At 45.7% G+C, this 18,169-nt stretch overlaps 2 protein-coding genes across 3 annotated transcripts in view; both read right to left on the reverse strand.

Annotated features, from left to right (window-relative positions):
* Positions 1-6,465: 6,465 nt before the first annotated feature.
* Positions 6,466-7,962, reverse strand: DKK1 (dickkopf WNT signaling pathway inhibitor 1). The gene is made up of 4 exons (XM_062001860.1): positions 7,771-7,962; positions 7,422-7,578; positions 7,201-7,311; positions 6,466-6,839 (listed from the first exon to the last, which is right to left on the reverse strand). The coding sequence occupies exons 1-4, from the start codon at positions 7,960-7,962 to the stop codon at positions 6,589-6,591; spliced, it is 711 nt and encodes a 236-aa protein (XP_061857844.1). The 3' UTR covers positions 6,466-6,588.
* Positions 7,963-10,449: 2,487 nt separating this feature from the next.
* The window catches only part of PRKG1 (protein kinase cGMP-dependent 1), a 523,150-nt gene continuing 515,430 nt past the window's right edge, over positions 10,450-18,169 (reverse strand). For both annotated transcript variants that reach the window (XM_062001370.1, XM_062001369.1), the window contains exons 17-18: positions 17,665-17,731; positions 10,450-14,440 (exon numbers count right to left, since the gene is read on the reverse strand). In XM_062001370.1, the coding sequence (XP_061857354.1) occupies positions 14,342-14,440; positions 17,665-17,731 (166 nt within the window). In that variant the 3' untranslated portion in view covers positions 10,450-14,341. The remainder of the gene's footprint in view (positions 14,441-17,664; positions 17,732-18,169) is intronic.

The raw sequence follows: 18,169 nt of genomic DNA on the forward strand, positions 1-18,169 counted from the left end.
TCAATCTCATAAATCCCAGTAATATTAAGTAGTGCATAGAAAAATTAAATATTTCATTTTGATTTTTTCAATGCTTATTCACCTCAGAACAAAAGCAGTTAGACAACTTGAACCGTTACAAGAAGTCTTTCATTGAGGATAACAAATACAAATGAGGGATGCAGCACTTACATCCACCTGGAATTTCAGGAGCTCATTTCAGCAAGGACATCAGGACAGAGGGTGACAATGAGGCTCAGAGTCACTGCTGATTTGCCAGAGTTGTTCTAACTGTGGTGAAGTACTTGGGCCATCACTTATTCTTCTTGAAATCAGCATCTTGAAACTGTTGTGTGTTTTAGAGGAGTTTTAGTATAAATCTATAAATAAGTAAATATAGACCAACCCTTCCCTGTGCATCTCCTTCATTCTTGCAGCCCTAGATCACCTCCTTAAAGAGACAATATATTCAAGAAAAGCAAAAGTAGTAATTCAATAAAACTCATCCCTCAGGCACTTACAGTATCATGATTTAAATGATAAGTTTTCATTTTGTGGTCACCAGTTACACAACTTGTTGGTGTGTTGGGCTTATTTTAAACCCACTGGCTGAATAGCCCTTCTCCTTCTTGTACTGTAAGGAACAAAACTAACCTCTGGTCACCTCTTCGGCAATGTTTACAGCTTTACAGACCTCTCATACCCTCCCTTAGTCATCTTGCTTACAGCTGATAAGAGCTGTCAAACCCCTCCTTCTATAAGAGCAGGCATTCACCTCCTTACGCTTTGATTTTTCATAGCTCTGATACACAGTACACTTCCAGAGTCACTTGGTACTGCCATATCATCCTGCAATATTTTCCTAGTCTGACTCTTAAGACTGGCCCACAGACTTAGTATTAAAACAAAAACGAAGAAAAGAGTAATTAGGGCTGAAAAGCACCAGTATCCACCCTTCTAGAATGTCATCATCTCTTTCCACCACAAGCAGCAACTATCTGTTTTCATGGGTCAATCCTGAGTTATTTCAAAGAGGGAAATCCTTTGTTTTCTCCAGAAGACTAGTCTTGTCCCTTTTGTGAGACACCTCACCTCTCTGCAATCAGCTAAATCACTTTCTGCTACATCTTTGTTGATTCTTTTAACTTAAACTGGCAAAGCACCACTTTCTCACACAAAATTCACACTCTCTGCCCACTCCACAATATCCATCCATTCATCTGCGGGTGCATCTCTTTCCTCACCAAACCACTCAAATGTGGGATTTAGAGAGGTGAGGGGAGGCTTAACATCCCATTGTGACCCAGCTGCAGCTCTCACCCTCCCCAGCCAACCCTTTCATCTGCACCGTGGCCATTTGCATGCTGATGGACTTATTACTCACTTAAATCACCTGCTAATGGGTCCCCTTCCTCACTGAGAGGTAGATTAGAAACTCTCCCCAGAAGTGCCCTCCTTAAGTATCTCAGTTATCCTCACCCTTCTCTTAAGGTGTTAATTAGGGACACAAGTCAGGCACTGAGGGGAAAGAAAAGGGGAAAAAAAAAAAAGAGAAAGAGGGAAAAAAGCTATTTGGGGAAAAAACAGGTAATAAACATCCTTTTGGATTAGCAGGGATGTAGCGTATTTGAAGGAGCATAAAGCATGGAGGAAACCATGCCTTTAATGCTCTGCAAGGGGTGATGAAGAGCTGGGCCACCTGGATGCTCTGCTTCCCACCCCAAGGGAGATCAAGGTTTGCTTCACCAAGCCCTCAGCTGAAAGGCTTATGATCAAGAGCAGCTTCAGCAGGTGGGTTGACTCCCCACCAGAAAAATCCACCCCCAAAATATAAGGGAAAACAAACAAACTTAAAAAAGAAACCCACCCAAAAGCTTTCTGTACTGTGTTATATCCATTTTCACCTGCTCGCTCGGTTTAGAGCTTTCATCTTTCTAAGCCAAAATGTGCAGTTTTCTGCTCTGTGTCAGCTGAGATGAGTAGATTAAAAAAAAAAAAGTGCCTATGGCTGAATTGAAGGACCTTTGTAACCCTTGCTTGCCCTATATAGTTGATCCTATATATATATATGATCTATCTTACCCACAAATGTATAGACTTTTGTTCCTCAGACATTTTTAGTGTCATGGGAATTTGGTGTTAAATGTGACGTGAAGATCAGTGGAAGCAAAAGGAGGGTGAGCATCTGTTTTAAAGCTTGAAGTATATATCTAAGGGTATTTCTTGTGCTGCAATCTGGGGTCAAACTAGTTTCTGAAAGAACTTAATGAGAATAAAATAGCGTTTGCCTCACCAAAAATGCATTTCACCACAAATCACAGCAAAAACTGCACTGTGTCCTACCCTCCTCACTTCTGCCCTTGTAAGATAAATGCCTTTATGCCAATATTGTCACTGGGTGGAGAAGAGAGGGGCTTTCTGATGATGCATCTGTGAAAGCATCTTCTTGAAATCTACTGCACAGAAAAATCACCTCAGGAAAACCATAGCATAGCTGGAAGAGTGATTCGATTTTCTCTTCCAATTATTGAAGCCATCTTGTGTTTATACAGCCCATGTAATCGCAGGACTGTGAGGTTCTGGGGTGCTGCTTTATTATTCCTACCCGAGTGCTGCAGAGATGTGAAGTATGTCACGAGAGTCTAAGAAGGGCTTCAAAAAAATGTCAACAAATAGAAAAATTAATAGCAATTTGGTCCATAAATAGATACTGAAAAGAACAGCTGTTAGGAGGAGTGAACCACAAACACTGATTCAGTCTGCATGTAGACCCCTTAAATATTGTCTCCTATCACTGTGGAGGCTCAAAGCCCACTGAGTTACATGCTGATTTCTTACTCTGTCCTCCTTTAGACTCTGAAAAGGTAAAGTTTCAGAGGAGATACCACCAACCTCCCCTAACCTGTGCAAAGCACTTTGCTTGATACTCTCTGTAGGGTTATGCTGCCCACAGAGCAGTGATGATGGGACTGTGCTTATTTTAGGGCTGAGTCTCTGCCACTGGCTGTGCATGATATGGGATTTAATTTGAAGGAGAAATGAAGGGGAAAGGTTGGATTTGCAGAATGCTGTAAAGCTGTGCTGCCAGCAACTAGTCATTAGGGCAGACTGCTTTACAATCCTACAATTTTTTATTGTTATAAATAACAATATTTACCTTCACAGAGCTTTATTGTTAGCTCCTCCAGCTCTGTAACCAGGAGTGGTAAGCAAACAAGAGGTGCTATACCTCCTGGCCCACCAAAAACCACTTCTTCTATTAGGTCTACTTTTTGCTTAGAATAAGGGTTTTTTTCTGCCTTTAAAAAAAAATTATTTAGAGATGGGTAGGAAAAGTAGATCCTGAGGTGCCTTTTACCTGCAGATGTTGCTGGATTTATGTGTGATGCTGAAATAGTGTGTTTCCCCATATCGTCTCTCAGAATCAGAGCAGGAGATCCAAATCCAGACATACCAGCCAGTTCAAAGTCAAGAGCTTGCCACATCACATCTGTTCCCAAGTCTGATCAGTGTCTATTCAGCCAACCTTTTTTTTTTTTTGAGATTGCAAGTGTTAAATTGCTGAAATATGGAGCATCCACCAGTGGGGAAATGACTGTGGGAGGAAATGTCACCATGTTGCCTATTTATTCTTCAGGGCATATCAATGCTCTCACCCATCTTCCAGGTGTGTTTCTCCTTTGCTGGGGGCACAGTCAGCTTTTGCTTATGCCTGACTGTGGCCACATTTACAAGTCAAGTACTATTGATCCAGCAGTTTCTGAGAAGCTGTTGGCAATAAATGAATATTTTTACTCCTCAGCCTGATGAACCCCTAAAACAAGTTGAGGTCCTGGGGGCTGAATGGGAACAGGGAAGACTCAAAATCTCTCCCTTAAAAAGGTGGAGATTTAAGTCTTAACAGACATGAGTCACATTGTCATGATTTATTTTTCCCCAAGGTATATTACTAAATCCGATTTATTGCTGCTTTACCAGAAGGACAAACCCTGAAAGTTCAATGGGACAGAAATGGGAAGACAGCTTGATTGCACACCAAGATGTGCTTTGAAGTCTCTTAAGCCTTGTATCAGTGCTGAGTTGAGCTGCTCCTCTTGCCTAAGTACTGCTAAAAGTGCTTCTTTTTTTTTTTTTATCTTTCCTTCCCAAACTGAGAAAGTGAAGAATATCCAGGAATACGAACCATAACGTCATTTTAGGTTATTACACAGACAAGTATGGAAACGGCTCAACTACCCAAAACAGAAGAGTATGGAGAACACAGTACTAATGATGACAAGAAATGGTATCTAAGGATTTTCAGACCAAAGTCACTTTATTTTGGTGCTTGAAGTGATGAAGAAAGCTGGGTGTCACTGTAAGGCCATCCTGATGCTAAAACATGCCTGCAAGGATGGAGATGGGTGTCATGATACCGAGCTTCACAGCCACTCCAAGCAAGCCCATAAGGTCTGACAGAATGTAATTCTGAGCCAAAAGAGTGCATAATTGCTATTTAATGCACTGTTAGTCTATTTTTCACTGCCTTCAAAGGTATCAAAGCTCTGTTGGTCTACCTGGGAAGGAGAGAGTGCTGTAACTATGGAGAAAAAGACCCTGAAACCTAATGGCACTATTTTATTTGTACTAGGGATAAAATATGTCACTGTTAATGTCAGATCAGAACTCACTTGAATAGTTACTGATGCTTTTACCCATAGCCAGGTACCTTCATTGCTCCAGGGCCATTGAAGGTTACTGGGCTTAATAATTATTATTATGTATGTTATGCAATAGTATTTTTTTAAAGCATCTATTTTTAAAAAAGCATTTTAAAAGGTGTTTACCTTTTCTTGAAGCCCTGCACAGCAATTAAAGGACTAAACTCAAGCCTTTGAGTCATAAACTCTTTCAGTGGGCTGCGTTAAAACCCAGCTCATGTTGCAATCCCTGTAAAAGCTGTTCCCAGGCATAGACTTGGGCTGGTGAGACAAACACATGCAGTCCAGCAGCACAATATCGCTGTGACCCACGGCTCACCGCTGACCTTACAGCATCCGCAGCTCTGCCGTGTTCACTCTGGCTATAACTGCCTTGCTCAGTTGTTGCACTCAGTCTGATGGGCACAGATACCCTGGTGCCTTTCGGTGGTGTAAAGAGTATCAATGTTTACCCTCTGGTTTAACGCAGCTTTGACTGTTCTCAGTCTGCTGCATGCCACCCAGCCCCAGGCTAGAAAAGAGCTGGAGGGAAGCTGCAGATGGTCGCTTGCCCATGCAAGAGGAAAGCTTTTCAATCATTTGTCTCTACGTGGGGCTGTGTGCTCCCTCCTTTGTGTTTTCTTTAGCTGTGGTCTTGATTCAGCACCAACACTTTGAGAGCTGGACTTTGGGTTTACCTGTAGTAATCCCATGTGTTATTGCAGTCCCCAAGATCCCTAAATAAGCAGTATTGACCCTGGAGGCACAAATCACTAGTGAGCAGGTTGTTTTCTTAGAAATAGAAAAGAAGCACTGCTTGAGTAGCCATGCAAATGGGACATAGTGCCTCTCAAATCACCCAGGAATACGCTGCTTTGCGGCCAGAGTTGCACCTTGAGTACAAAGCACTTTTGGGTTGTGCAGTAAAGATCCCAGAATAGTTTTGCATCCCAAATACCACACCTAGCGTAAGTAGGCTGAGGGCAGCTTGCTAGGCAGGCATAAGACAGAGTTGCCAGCACTGTATTTGCTGCCCTCCAGCCCTATTCTGCTTGACACAGCCCCAGCTCTCACTCCATGCACATTTACAACTGCTTGCCTTAGGTGGACAGCATTAGAAGCTAAGAGGGAAAAGTTAAAAAATGCATGTTTACAGCTTTCCCTCCCTTCATGCCAATCTGAAAGGGAGAAAATTAATAGTAACAGGCTGCAGAGTCAAGTGAAAAATAAGTCTTTATTATGCATGGAGCAAAGATTGCACTGATGGAGTGGTTGAGATCACTGTGCTTCTGGTCTGCCACACACTGCAGTCCCTCACAGCCCCTCTGGTGATCCTTTGCTCCCTCAGTCCATGGCAAAAATTGTGCAGAAAGATATTTCACTGTCACCTGCCTTTCCTGTAGTCCCAGCCACGGTGCCCACCCCTGGCTCCATGTCTGGTGGCCAGAGGGTATCGGTGGCTACCATGGCACACTACAGTTCCTAAGAAGCAGCTGAGTAAAACCAAAAGGCCTTTCCAATAGGGTGCTGGTGATGAGCTGCCCCAATCACCACCCCTCTCTTTGGGCATTTCCACCCTGGAGCGCATCTGCCCCATCATGGGGCAGGGAGAGCCCATGGTAGCCATGTGCAGGCAGGGATATGCAGGCAGCTCAGGCTGAGTTTAAAGAAAGGTTTATTCGCTCACAAAGAGACAGTCACATCCCTTTGCCCTAGATTTAAAAACCCAGTGTGTACAAAGTCACAGTCATGGCTTGAAGCACACAAGTCATTAAAAGTCCCGGCATTATGTACAGCTAAGTGCCAGCTTGAGTATTCACAACACAGTAACGTACTGCAATTAGTCGCTTTAAAAGTAGTTCCCTTGAGAAACAACCTTCAGCTCCGGCGGGGCCGGAGTCTGTCCGTCCTGTCCATTGGTTGGTGATGCTCAGTGCCGCTGGCAGGTGTGCAGGCGGGAGGAATCTGCAGGGCCCTGCTCTCGCTGGAGGCGGCATGACAGCCCCTCGGCACACTGGCACCGCTGGAAGATCTCCAGGCCGTGAGTGCCTTTCCGCCGGTGTCGGGTACACACCTGCCCTTCCCGCAGCACCGGCTTGCAGATTTTGGACCAAAAGTGACGGGCGCAGCATAGCCCGGCCACACAGTCCGAGGAACGCAGGCAGAAGTCCCCCTCCTCACCTGTGTGGGGATAGCATGGCATTTGCTCAGCCTAGGGTGCTCCCACAGGGGATAGTGGGACAAGGTGGAAATCACTCACAAGGGACAATGAGGCAGGGTGGGCATCCTGAACCGCCCCCCGGGGGGACAGCTGGGCAGGGTAGGCATCTTGGACTGATCCCACGGGGGGACAGCTGAGTAGGATGGGCATCCTAGACTGGCCGCATGGGAGACAAAGGGGCAGGGTGGGCATCTGGGCCAACCCCACGAGGGGCAGATGAGCAAGGTGGGCATCCCAGACCGACCCCAGTGGGTAGAGCAGGATAGAATGGGCAGCCCCACGGAGGACAGTGGAGGATCATAGCAGTGGGGACTCCCTTACCTTTGGCAGTAGGGAGCCAGGAAGGAGCGGGTGTCCGTCGGGGCAGAGCCTCAGTGCTGAACTCGTCCAACTCGGCAGCTCCATGGGGAGGCTCCGGGGCAGTACAGAGCCCTGCGGGAGTCAGCGGGCCAGCTGTCAGCCACGGGTGCGATCTTGACACTCTCTCCCGCGGACATACCCCGAGTGTCCCCCTCACCTCCCCAAACCCTGCAGCCCCTCACCGTTGCTGCAGGTCATGCCGGGGCAACACATGGCATCGCGCAGGCAGCGCTTGCGGCGTCTCCGGCAGGCGAGGCAGAGCGGGGTCCCCCCGCCACGGGCCACTCCTCCGCAAAACTCCTCGGGGCCACAGTCTTCGTCTTCGGCGCAGGGGAAAGGCTATAAGCGGGAAAGGTGGAGGTGGTTAACGATGCCGTCACCTCTCCATCCCCGGTGTGTGTAATCCTCCGTTACTGGTGCATCCCGCCCGTCCATCCCAGCTATGTTCCCCCTCCATCCCCGGTGCATCCCTCTTGGCCATCGCTGCTATGTTATTTTCCCGACCCACCCTCGATGCATTCTCGCACCTACCTGCCGGGTGGCAGCGGGAGGTGGCTTGTTACTGCCGTCGAAAGGGGCAACGGGGGCGGCGCTGGCCTCGGCCGCTCCACCCGAGGGGGGTCCCTTGATGGCGTTGGAGCTGAGGAACCCGCCGGGCCCCGCCGCCTGCCCCGCCGGGGGCGCGCAGCTCAGCGCTGCCAGCAGCGCCACCAGTCCCCGCATCCTCGCCTCGTCCCGTCCCATCTCGTCCCCGCTGTCGTCCCCGTCGGCCGAGCAACTCCCGTGGCCCCCAAGCAGCAGTTACCTGCGCTGCCCGCCGCCGTCTTTATACCCCCGGGGGCTGCCTCCTGCGCCCGCCCCCTCGGGGAGGAGGGCACGGCGAATGGGATTTCAAAGGGCCCCAGGGGGTTGTGCCGACGAGCGCCCCACCCCGCCCCGAGGGCTCCGTTATTGGCCGCCGGCCCGCGAGGGAGTTTCGCAAAGGCGAAGGCAGACCCCCATCCTCCACCGGCATCCCTCCCTACCCCGGCCCCGTCCCCGGCCAGATGGTCCGCACGCCTCGACGCCGCCGCTGTCTCCAGCCGGGCGCGCCGCCTGGGCCGACGCGGAGGGCGGAGGGCGGGGGGTGAGAGTCGGGGAAAGGTGTGTGGGGGTTGCACGGAGCGACTCCTCCACAGCGACTGGGAACCGCTGTGGGGTGCAGACAGGCTCCCACTCCCCCGGTGGCGAGGTCGGTCCTTTGGTCTCCTATAAGTCTGCGCCGCCCCTCCTCCCCCGCGCCCTTCCTGGCGCCAGCGCAGCTTTGCAGGAAAGGAGGGGGCCGATCCACAACCCGGTGCGTGCGTGGGGGTGACACGCCGGGGGGGCAGAGCCCCAGCCCGCAGCCCCTGTCGGTGTGTCCCCAAGCCCCCTCCCTGGCCGCGCGCTCGCCTGACCCCGGCGCGGGCAGTGCCTCCGCCGGCATGAGGGGGGCAACATTGGAGGGGGCAGCTCCCGGACTCTTTGATGCGGCTAGATCAAAAGCGTCCCGCTTCCCCCCCAGCCTCCTCCCCGGGTCCCAGCACCGGGGCGCCAAGGCCCCCGCCCTCCGCCCCGCGCCCCCCCCCGCCCGCCCCGGGGCAGCGCGGAGCGGTCGTCACCATGGCGCCCCCTGGCGGCCGCGCCGGGGCAGCGCCGCCCCCCGCCCCGGTGAGGTCGCTCCGGCCCAGTAACAAACCGCAATTAATAGAAACGGGTTTTCACGAGAACGGCACAATGCTCTTCTTTGTTCACTTATTTATTTTTTAAAGCGAGATTTGAAAGAAAACACAACAAGAAAGTGTAAACCCCACCTGTGCTGGCCCAGCTCGCCATAAATATTTCTTCCTCTCAGGGTGCACAATTTTGGCTGTCACAATGAAAGCTCCCATGCAACAGGGGTGGCTGGCCCTTGGCTATCGGGTATTTCAGGCCAAATAGGCTCAAGTCAGGCTAATCATTGGCTGGGAAAGTTTCAGCCAGCACCTAAAGCAGGTGCTGGTGGAAGCGGTGCTGCTGAGTCAGCGGCTGGTGCACATCCCCACCACAGTCAGGTGAGCTGGGGCCTTACTATTTTTAGCCTGCAAGAAGGCCACACCTTGCCTTGAAATCCTTGCATTCCTCTTGCAGATTCAGATGAGGGCTATGTCACTCTGGGCTTTTAAGTGCATTACTAACTTGTATCGGTTGCTTGCTGCATTCAGCAAAAACATTTTGTGGTGTTTCCCAGATCCTTCTTAGGCAGTTATTGGAGTTCCTTCCTTCCTGGGATAATATTTTCTTGCTTCTTTCCCCACATTCTACCATTTTTTGTGTCCACATAATGCTGAAATATACCCTTAATCTTGACCTCACTGAGATTTAGACAGTTATGTCACACAGGGCCTGGGTGGTTTCTGAGGGATGGATTTAAATCTGTCAGGATGGGCAGCACCTCAACATCCTAAACACTGCAAAACATAGGTGTCATTCTGCATACAGAGCTGAAATTTTCATGACATCCCACAACTGTGCTGCCATTAATGGTGTGTCATCACCTCTTGGCATTTCCCATAAGGGACAGACAGCAATGACAGCATTGCTTGTGAGTAGTTTGACACGGGTACTATTTGTAGTCACATCCCTTCTAGAGATGATGCAACTAGTGTTGGAAATACAGTCTCTTCCCAGCTATGTGTCCTGGACTCACTTATATTGGCAGCAATCAAAACATTAAATGAATTATACAGTCCTGAAGAGTAAATGTGCTGCAAACATGCTTATTGCTTAGTACAGCCACAGAATAATTTTGTTTGGAATCTGTAGGGTTCACTCAGGACCAGTCCTGATCAAAGCAGGACCCCTGTCAGCCTCGGACCCCTTCTGCCAGGCTGCTTGGTGTGATGCTGGTGCTCAAATACATACTAAACTACAGTAACTGCAGCCATTTGCCTTGCCTTCTGCAGAAAATCTGTAGGAAGATAGAAGCTAGGACCCCAGTATTAATCTGTAAGTATCAGACGTTTTGATTGATGGTCGCTTACTGATATCATGATGAATGAGATGATGTCATCATGAATGAGAATAAAAATGCCAATTTAATCGCTTAGCAGGACACTCCTCTATTTGGCTTTTCCTGTGGAAGAAAGATGTTGATAAGCCATTCAAAAGTAATTATTTTTATTTCAACTCTATAAAGTATACAACAGGCACTCAGCAATTACAGCTGCAGGGAAAATACAGAGCAAAACAAAAGCAGTTAAAGTTTATGAAAAAAGAGTTCTGAAATCTACATCAAAAGAGCGCAACCAGCTGACGGCCGGTGGATGACTGACATTCGTCTGACAAACAAAACCTCTTTCATGTGAGAAGAAAACTGGGGAAAATAACAATATAAACCAAAGGGCTAGTGTAAAAACAGCATAAATTGGGAATCGGGCCAATAGGCAACTCCAAACAAAAATTTCCCCTTTTGCAAGTAACAGCCTAAAACCACCCAAGTCTAAGCATTCCAACTGGGGACCTGCGGAGGACAAGGAGCTTCCAGCTTGGCAGCTGAGCTCTGCAGAGGTGGCGAGGGCTCACCTCTGAGCTGGGTTGCATGCAGAAGGACTTGGGGGAAAAGCACAGATCCTGCTTTATTGAGTAGTGCAACGAGTCACGCCTTTGCATCAGGCTGTCAGGTCGGGTTGCACACCAAGTCGCTTGTCGGGTTTTTTTTGTCCCCAGGGGTTAGATTTCTAAAGGAGTTTGTATAAGACAGGAGGCTGGAGCTCGACGGCACAATGGGTTGAATTTGCACAGCTTAGCAAAACAGGAATACCTGTCTACAGACTGATAGGATGTCATATATTAATTTGACCCGCACATAACATTTATACATTTCACAGAAATGACTCTGTATCTCATTAACAGATACACAGCTCTGGTACATTGAACAGAAATAGGAGAACGACGTCATCATTTCTGTAATTCATCAATATTATATAATAAAGGCTTAGAAATTGGTAGCAGAAAGAACTGTAAAACGCAGCAAGCTAAGAAAGGACAACATTTTGAGGTGTGTTTGTCTTTGTCATGCAGCATAACACCAAATTTGTAAATTTTTTTCTTTTTTTTAATAGGATGCCATGGGTTTAAGGCACTTGCAACAATGCCAGATAGCTAGTCATGTTCTAAAACTATGGGACAGATGAGTTAACAGTACAGTTGACATAAAGTTAATAATACTGACAATTATGACATTAATCCAAGTCTACCTTGACCTAAAAACATTACATTACAAATAAGAAAATGAAGTAATAATGCCATGGAACTCTAAAAGAAAAAAGTTATATGTGTACCACAAAATATCAACACGAAAATATCTATTTACATAAATATTCGCTTGTGGTCCTGTTGCTAAAGAAGAGTTTGCTATGGATAATGCAGCATTGTGAGAAGCTACGGATCGTTCATGTCATAATGACACCAATCTTAATTCACTCATGTTAAACACGGGAGCTGATTTCCCCTTACGTAAAGACATTGTTGTCCCATACATTAAAAAAAAGGAGACAGAGAAGAAAGGACAGGAAGTAGGAACACAGAGGCAATCCATTGTTGTGAATATATATATATATATAATGCAACTCAAATATATTATTTATAAATGAAGGTGTTTATCATATACATATGCTAAGTATGTTGTTTAAAGTATGCTCAGATGAGGAAAGCCCAGTGAGGTGTTTGATATCAAAAGAAACTCATATTTGATACAGTGCATGCCACACCCTGCAGGCATTAATTGCCATGCGTGGCAAAGGGAAAAAGGAGAAAGAAAAAGAACTCACCAGCCCATTTAAAAACCTTCCTGAAATGTTTTTTAGTTGCCTCTCAAAGTCATTGCGCTACTCTTTCCTCCTGGCAACTCTTTGACTGATAACTGCATCTCAGCTACTAAATATCATAATTTTGGGATAAACTCCTCTCTGTTTTTCTACAGAGAGTTACGAACCACAACAAATTTTCTCCTCCAATTTTGCTGCATCATTGATTGAAAAAGCAGGGTGATGTGAGGAAAGAATTCGGCTTTCAGGTAGCAGCCTGTTTGCTAAGACGTCTGGTGACTGTTTTAGCCCTGGTGCTTAGCACTGGCTTTCAGTGTCTTCTGTCCCTCAGATTAAGGCTGAAAAGCCAGTGTTAATTTGCCATATATGAGTAATCCTGGGAGACGCAGCCTTTTCCCTATGTTTTTGAAGGCAAACAAAGTTGCCATGATTAACAAACAGTGGAAATAACCTGAAACTATAATGGTGCTGCCTCACCCTTTGGAAAATTAGGAAGGAAATTCAGTGACACAGGCTGCTTTCAAAGATGTTGCGATGAATAAATTCTTTAGTTTACCTGAACATGAGAAAAAGTTGGGATTTAGCATAAGGGAAACAGGTTTTTTTACTGCTGAAACATACATTTTCCAGATACTATGTAGGCTATAAATTACTTTTGAGCAAAAGTTATCTTTCAACTTCCAGCGTATACAGCAGCTCTTGGCAGCTCTGAGATGAAATGGGGCAGCGTCTCCTAATTTGGGGCAGGCAGGGTCTGTTGTAGAGATTGAAAGATGATGTTGCTTGTTGGTATGATGGGATAAAGTTTTAGTTTTGTGTATTTGCAAGAAACAGGCATCCAGGACAGGATTCCTCTGTTATGGCCTATAAATTGGAAGAGTACGTAAGAGTATGTAAAAAAAGGAAAAGTAGTGGGAGCAAGGGAAAAGTGTACACATGAGAATAGTGTTTTCCCCAGTTCCTTTTTACATAGGAGCCAACTCAGCATTAGTCATTCCCATGCCTTAAATGTGGTCACTGAGGACCTGGTACACCGGAGACCTCACACAAACACATCCAGTATTGGTTTTCCATTTAATTCCACGGACTTTCCTGTGGAACTATTTAGTCTGGTGAGGCATTAGGATTACAGCTTTATGGGTGACATTGCAAACAGAGCCAGCAAACTGGCCCATTACCACCTTTTATTTTAATTAGCTTTGTACTGAACACAGAAGAGATGTAGACATGGAGATGTAAAATCATCTAAGAACATGATGGAGAATGATGTCTCTTGCTACATAGTTCTGAAATGGTGGTTGACTGAGTAGGCATATTCACAGATGAGGGATGTACATAGCACCTATAAAGTACATTACGGGTCTTATGTTTTCCCTTTGGGCTCAAAAAGGTAAAAGTTAAGCTTAGTTTTATGCCTAATACCTAATCAATGAGACCAGTGGGCTGCTGCCACTTTATTAGAGGACCATTATTTAGTCACTATTTTATACGTAGAATGGATTAATTTTATGCTTTTTTTTTCATGCAGTTATGTGTTTGTACCAAGGGAAAGAAAAAAAAAATCCTCAAATATAGTGTTACAATATGTTCTCAGCTGTATGAGACAAATGACCCATATCTGCCTTAACAGGATTTAGAGCAGTTGTGCTTTTGTTTTACCAGCCAAAAAAACCCCAACTAATTCTCAAAAATAAAGAAGAGAACTAACATTCAGTCTTGTCGTGAATACTTCTCAGAAAGAAAAAGGACAAATTCTACCACTGCTTTGACATGAAGTCTTTGACCAGTACCATTGTGGTCCTCCTCTACTCCTACACTGGCCTACAGCAGAAGACCAATGGAGTTCAGTGGGTGGGAGTAACCCAAATCCTGCACTGTATTTAGCTACAGCACTTGATAAATTACTACTGATCCTGCCGATAAAGCCAGTACTTGCACCTAGAATTAAGTGTGTCTTATGCTACGTGTCTCTAGACTTTTATAATTAAGAGTGTAGCAAGACCGTCGCAGTGATAGAAAACACATTTATTTATGGGTGAAAGACTTTGTGTCAGGACCACCATGTCAAATGCTATTTTAAGTTCAAACATAAAACATGAAGAGCACTATTGTAATCTAAGCGATAAGTCCTAATGCCACTGTAGTTACTGTAGCAGCATCAATCAAGGCATCATGGTGACCTCGAGCACTAATCCTCCCCAATTCTTTCAGTTTTGCTGGCAGCCATGTCCCAGGAAGCTGTCTTCAGCAAGGCAGAAGCAGGTAAGAGAAAAACATTAAAAATCTATATCCCATCCTGAGTTGTCGTCAGGTGGTGCCTCATCACTGTCTTCTGGGAAGCTGTCAAAATTGCTTGTGTCTGTCGGAGATGCAACCTGCAGAAAGAAGAGAATGACAGGAAGGGGATAGTTTTCAAAAGCAGACCTCTGCAGACATTTCCTCTCCATTTCACAACCATGATCATTCAACAGCGTTCATTGCTATCTGCAGCAAAGCAAGAAAACTTCTACATTCCACAACACTTTGCTGAACCCCAGGAGGACTGCCCACGACTCACTCTAACGATCCAGGCCCTCTAGGGTCTTTTATTCAACTGTTGGTACAAAGTCATCAGAAAACATGTGGATAGAGGATACAGATGAGCTGGAGCATCTCACAAAAGCCTCTCAGCAGTGATGGACCATGCATGAAGCGCACTGCAGTGGGTGAAAGCACCTGTGGGTGAAAGCTCCCCATGGCTTCTCTGCAGGTGTCCACTGGGAGGACACAGCAGAGTAGGCTTTTTTGTTTGTTTTTTTTTTTTTTTTTTGGTGAGTTCTGCTTAGATGAGACTTTAAGGGAATAAGTCCCATTTTGAGAAACGGATTGCCTCTTGTGCTCAGCTGAAAAGACAAAAAGGCTGAGTATGGCCTACATCTCAAATGTAGAGGGTTTTCTTTTTCTTAGAAGAAATATGATTTGGGAAACCAAGGTTGGATGAGTTATTACTCTGCTGATTGACTCTACATGATGCTAATGCTATGATGTGTGATTCCCCACAGCTCTGAGGTCCAAGTCACCTCTGTGGTCTCCAGTCCTTCACTATCAGCGACATGGGAAGAAATGTTCCTCTCAGTGCCCTCTCCAGCCAAGAGGGACACTCCAGATTTATCTCCTGTCCATCCACGAACGTAAGTGTAGATGTTGGTATCAGCTGTCTGGCTTCTTACCAACATCAAGGCTTGAGAAGAATTAAGGTGCAGAGATCGGTAAGTCTTTCTTAAAGGCAAGAGCTGTGATGCAAGGCAGCACATCTTCAGAAGAGTCAAGAAGAAAAAGATTTTCAAGATAGCTACCATCACAGATTTAAGCAGTGATATCAAGGCTCAGATGCTCCCTGAAGGAATGTCCTGGGAGCACACTGTAAACTGAGATCTCCTAAAATCCTGTGGAATAAGAGCTAAGGAGCAGCTTTTGATTGCCTCTCCAATAGTATCATCTAACTGCTGCTGAGGGTTTGAGAGCTGGGAAAAGCTTTTTTTCTTAAGAAAATAGCTAGTCTCTATGATTAGTCCTGCTGGCTCTTTTCCAGCTAACAAGGAGGAGTGCTCTAAATTGAAGGAAAACCTTATTTCTTCTCCCAGAGCTATGTATTTTAGGTTGCTTTTCAGATATGGTCCTTATTGACCAGTTGGGACTTTTGCCAAAGAAACTGAACAACTCTTGGAAAACAAAGCTGAGCAGGACTGACAGCTTTGGAGGAGATAGGATTCACTTGTTAATGGATGCAGGTTTTGGAGATGATCTCAGGAGTACATCTAGAGACAATATTACTCCTAAGAGCTCTAGAAAATAATAAGCTGTGCTGAACTGGGATTAGGACAATATATGGCTGTAAGCATTGTGTCTTCCTGGAAGAAGGACTCCTCCGAAGAGAGAAGGATGCTCCCATTTACTTCAGACAGACTTGATGTTGGTGTGAGGGCCACAAGATTGATAGCAGATCACTTTCTTTGGGACAATCATAGACATGCTTCCTGGTAGGGCATCACCAGTCCCATGAGCATACAGCCTTAGTGAAATAATGTCAATGAAATGAACTAGGTGCTCAATTCTTTTCTCCTATTGTGTTAGACCTAACTAAAAAATCAAAGAAAATGTGATTTCCTGCACACCAGGCTAGAGAGCAGCCTTCCTTTAGCCTATTCCAAAGGAGCAGAAATAATTTCTGGTGTGGAGCAATGTCCCAGTTTGGGGATGTCGGGATGTGATCCATGCCCATAGAGATACTGCTGAAGTTGCTGCAGCCAGTTGTGCTGTCTGAGGGTTAGACATGCAGGGCCTGTGTGTCTGTTGCACAAAAGTAGTATCAGAAATGCTCTTACTAAACTAAAAATTCACTAAGAACAATTAGAAAGTTATATTGGGTTCCTTTCAGGCTACACTGACAACCTGCACAGGTAAACCAGGATTTTTAGTTGGATGTAAAGGAGTCGACTTTACTGTCTGACTTAAAATGTGGTGAACAGTACTGCTGGCAAATTGTCATTAAAAAGAAGGTTAACAGGAAGAACAAGAGTTTTACTTTATAAAATATTTAAATGTTCTTTGAACATCCTGCTTGAGGCAGATATTTGCAAAGTCCTGTTTTCTCCCACCAACTGCCAGTGACTTCTGCAACCCATAGGGCAAAAGGCGGGGCGATGCAAAAGCCTCTTGCTCTTTCATATCTGCTAAGAAAACTTTGGGATGGCAGATTTAGCCCTGGAGCTGTGCCTGCTGCTGCTGCAGGAGCTGCAGGACCACGGTGGATGGAGCAACGGGGTGGAATTAAACATGATTGCTAATGTCATTCTCTCGGTGATCCCACGGGAGAGGCACAGAGAGAAAGGGATTAAGTTGAAACAAGAAGGAGAGGCTACAAAACAGAAGGGGCCAAGGTAATTTCTATCAACTAATCCTGTTTGGTTTCCTTTTGCAGCAGGCTTTGTGGGTAAAGGGCTCACAAAGACATCAAAGGAAGAGCTTTGCTCCAAAGGAAAATGAGTAGAGCTGTCCCTCCACGTCTGCTTCCAGTTAAACATAAACTAGGCGGTAACAGAGCTTTTCATGTAGGACACGGACACAGGGAAAAAAGGAGTGAAAAGCACAAAAGAAAAGACAGAAGGAAAGGTTAAAGCAAGAGAAAAGGGAGATGGCATACAAATCCCTCTTGCCTTGTCAAAAGAAGTAAGAATAAAAGAGGAAGAAAGAGGATACATCTGAGAAGGGGTGAAAGTGGCAGCTCTCCACTGTAATGTGAAAAGTAGATGAAGAAACAAATGGAGCAGGTGATGCAGAAAAACATGTAATAGTGAGTGATCCTGCCCTGATATTCTACTGCAAGTCATCGCAGTCATGCCCTCCTTGAACATCTTTCCTCTGGAAAAGACTGCCAGGACACCAAGTAGAACTGGAAATATCTCTAAGGTGACTTCTTCAAGGGGCTTCAGAAGAAATAAAGCATGTGCTCTTGCCACTTAACTCCAGTGTGTTAGTGCCTGAAGCTCACAATGTACATGTTAAAAAAAAAAAAAAAACCTTATTGGCCAGGGAAGAGAAAATACGTTCAAAAACTTACACTTGGTATTATAGGAGGTGTCAGTGTCCCTTTTCGTAACCCTTCCCAGTTAAAGCCTTCAAACCATCTAGAATGGAGGGAATAATGAAATAGTTACACATACATTGAAAATCTCTCTGTAGCAAAAAAATGAAAGTTAGATTGCTTAAACTGTGGTTTTCAGCTCCCACAGTCATCTTCTTCAAATTGTCCAATTAGTTTTAGTAGTTTTTCCTGTCATCTTTATGTATGCTTTTGGGGATTGAAAATGCAGTGTCCATAGCAACCCAGTGGTGATCCCATGGCAAGTACAGATTACCAACACTCAGAAAACTGTTCCTCACTGCAGGTATCCTGGCAGCTGCTCTTTCTATAGGGTCAATCCCTCCCTTATGAGATCCCTAAAGACTTTTCTTTGTACAAGGCTGGGAGTTAAGGGTGTACATTTTGATGTCATCCTCCTGGTTTGGGCTTCTTGGTTTTTCTCAACTTATGGCATCTTAGGTGGGTGGATAAGTCCTGAGCT

This window comes from Colius striatus, chromosome 8 (assembly GCF_028858725.1).
Source record: "Colius striatus isolate bColStr4 chromosome 8, bColStr4.1.hap1, whole genome shotgun sequence".
Classification (NCBI taxonomy): domain Eukaryota; kingdom Metazoa; phylum Chordata; class Aves; order Coliiformes; family Coliidae; genus Colius; species Colius striatus.

What these genes read in the sequence shown, in the direction of transcription:
- DKK1 (XM_062001860.1), bottom strand. Translation starts at nt 7,962, where the DNA reads ATGCGGGGACTGGTGGCGCTGCTGGCAGCGCTGAGCTGCGCGCCCCCG. An exon ending in CTCCCGCTGCCACCCGGCAG is followed by an intron (nt 7,579 to 7,770) that starts GTAGGTGCGAGA and finishes TCCCGCTTATAG; the next exon opens with CCTTTCCCCTGCGCCGAAGA. An exon ending in CTGGCTCCCTACTGCCAAAG is followed by an intron (nt 6,840 to 7,200) that starts GTAAGGGAGTCC and finishes ATCCCCACACAG; the next exon opens with GTGAGGAGGGGGACTTCTGC.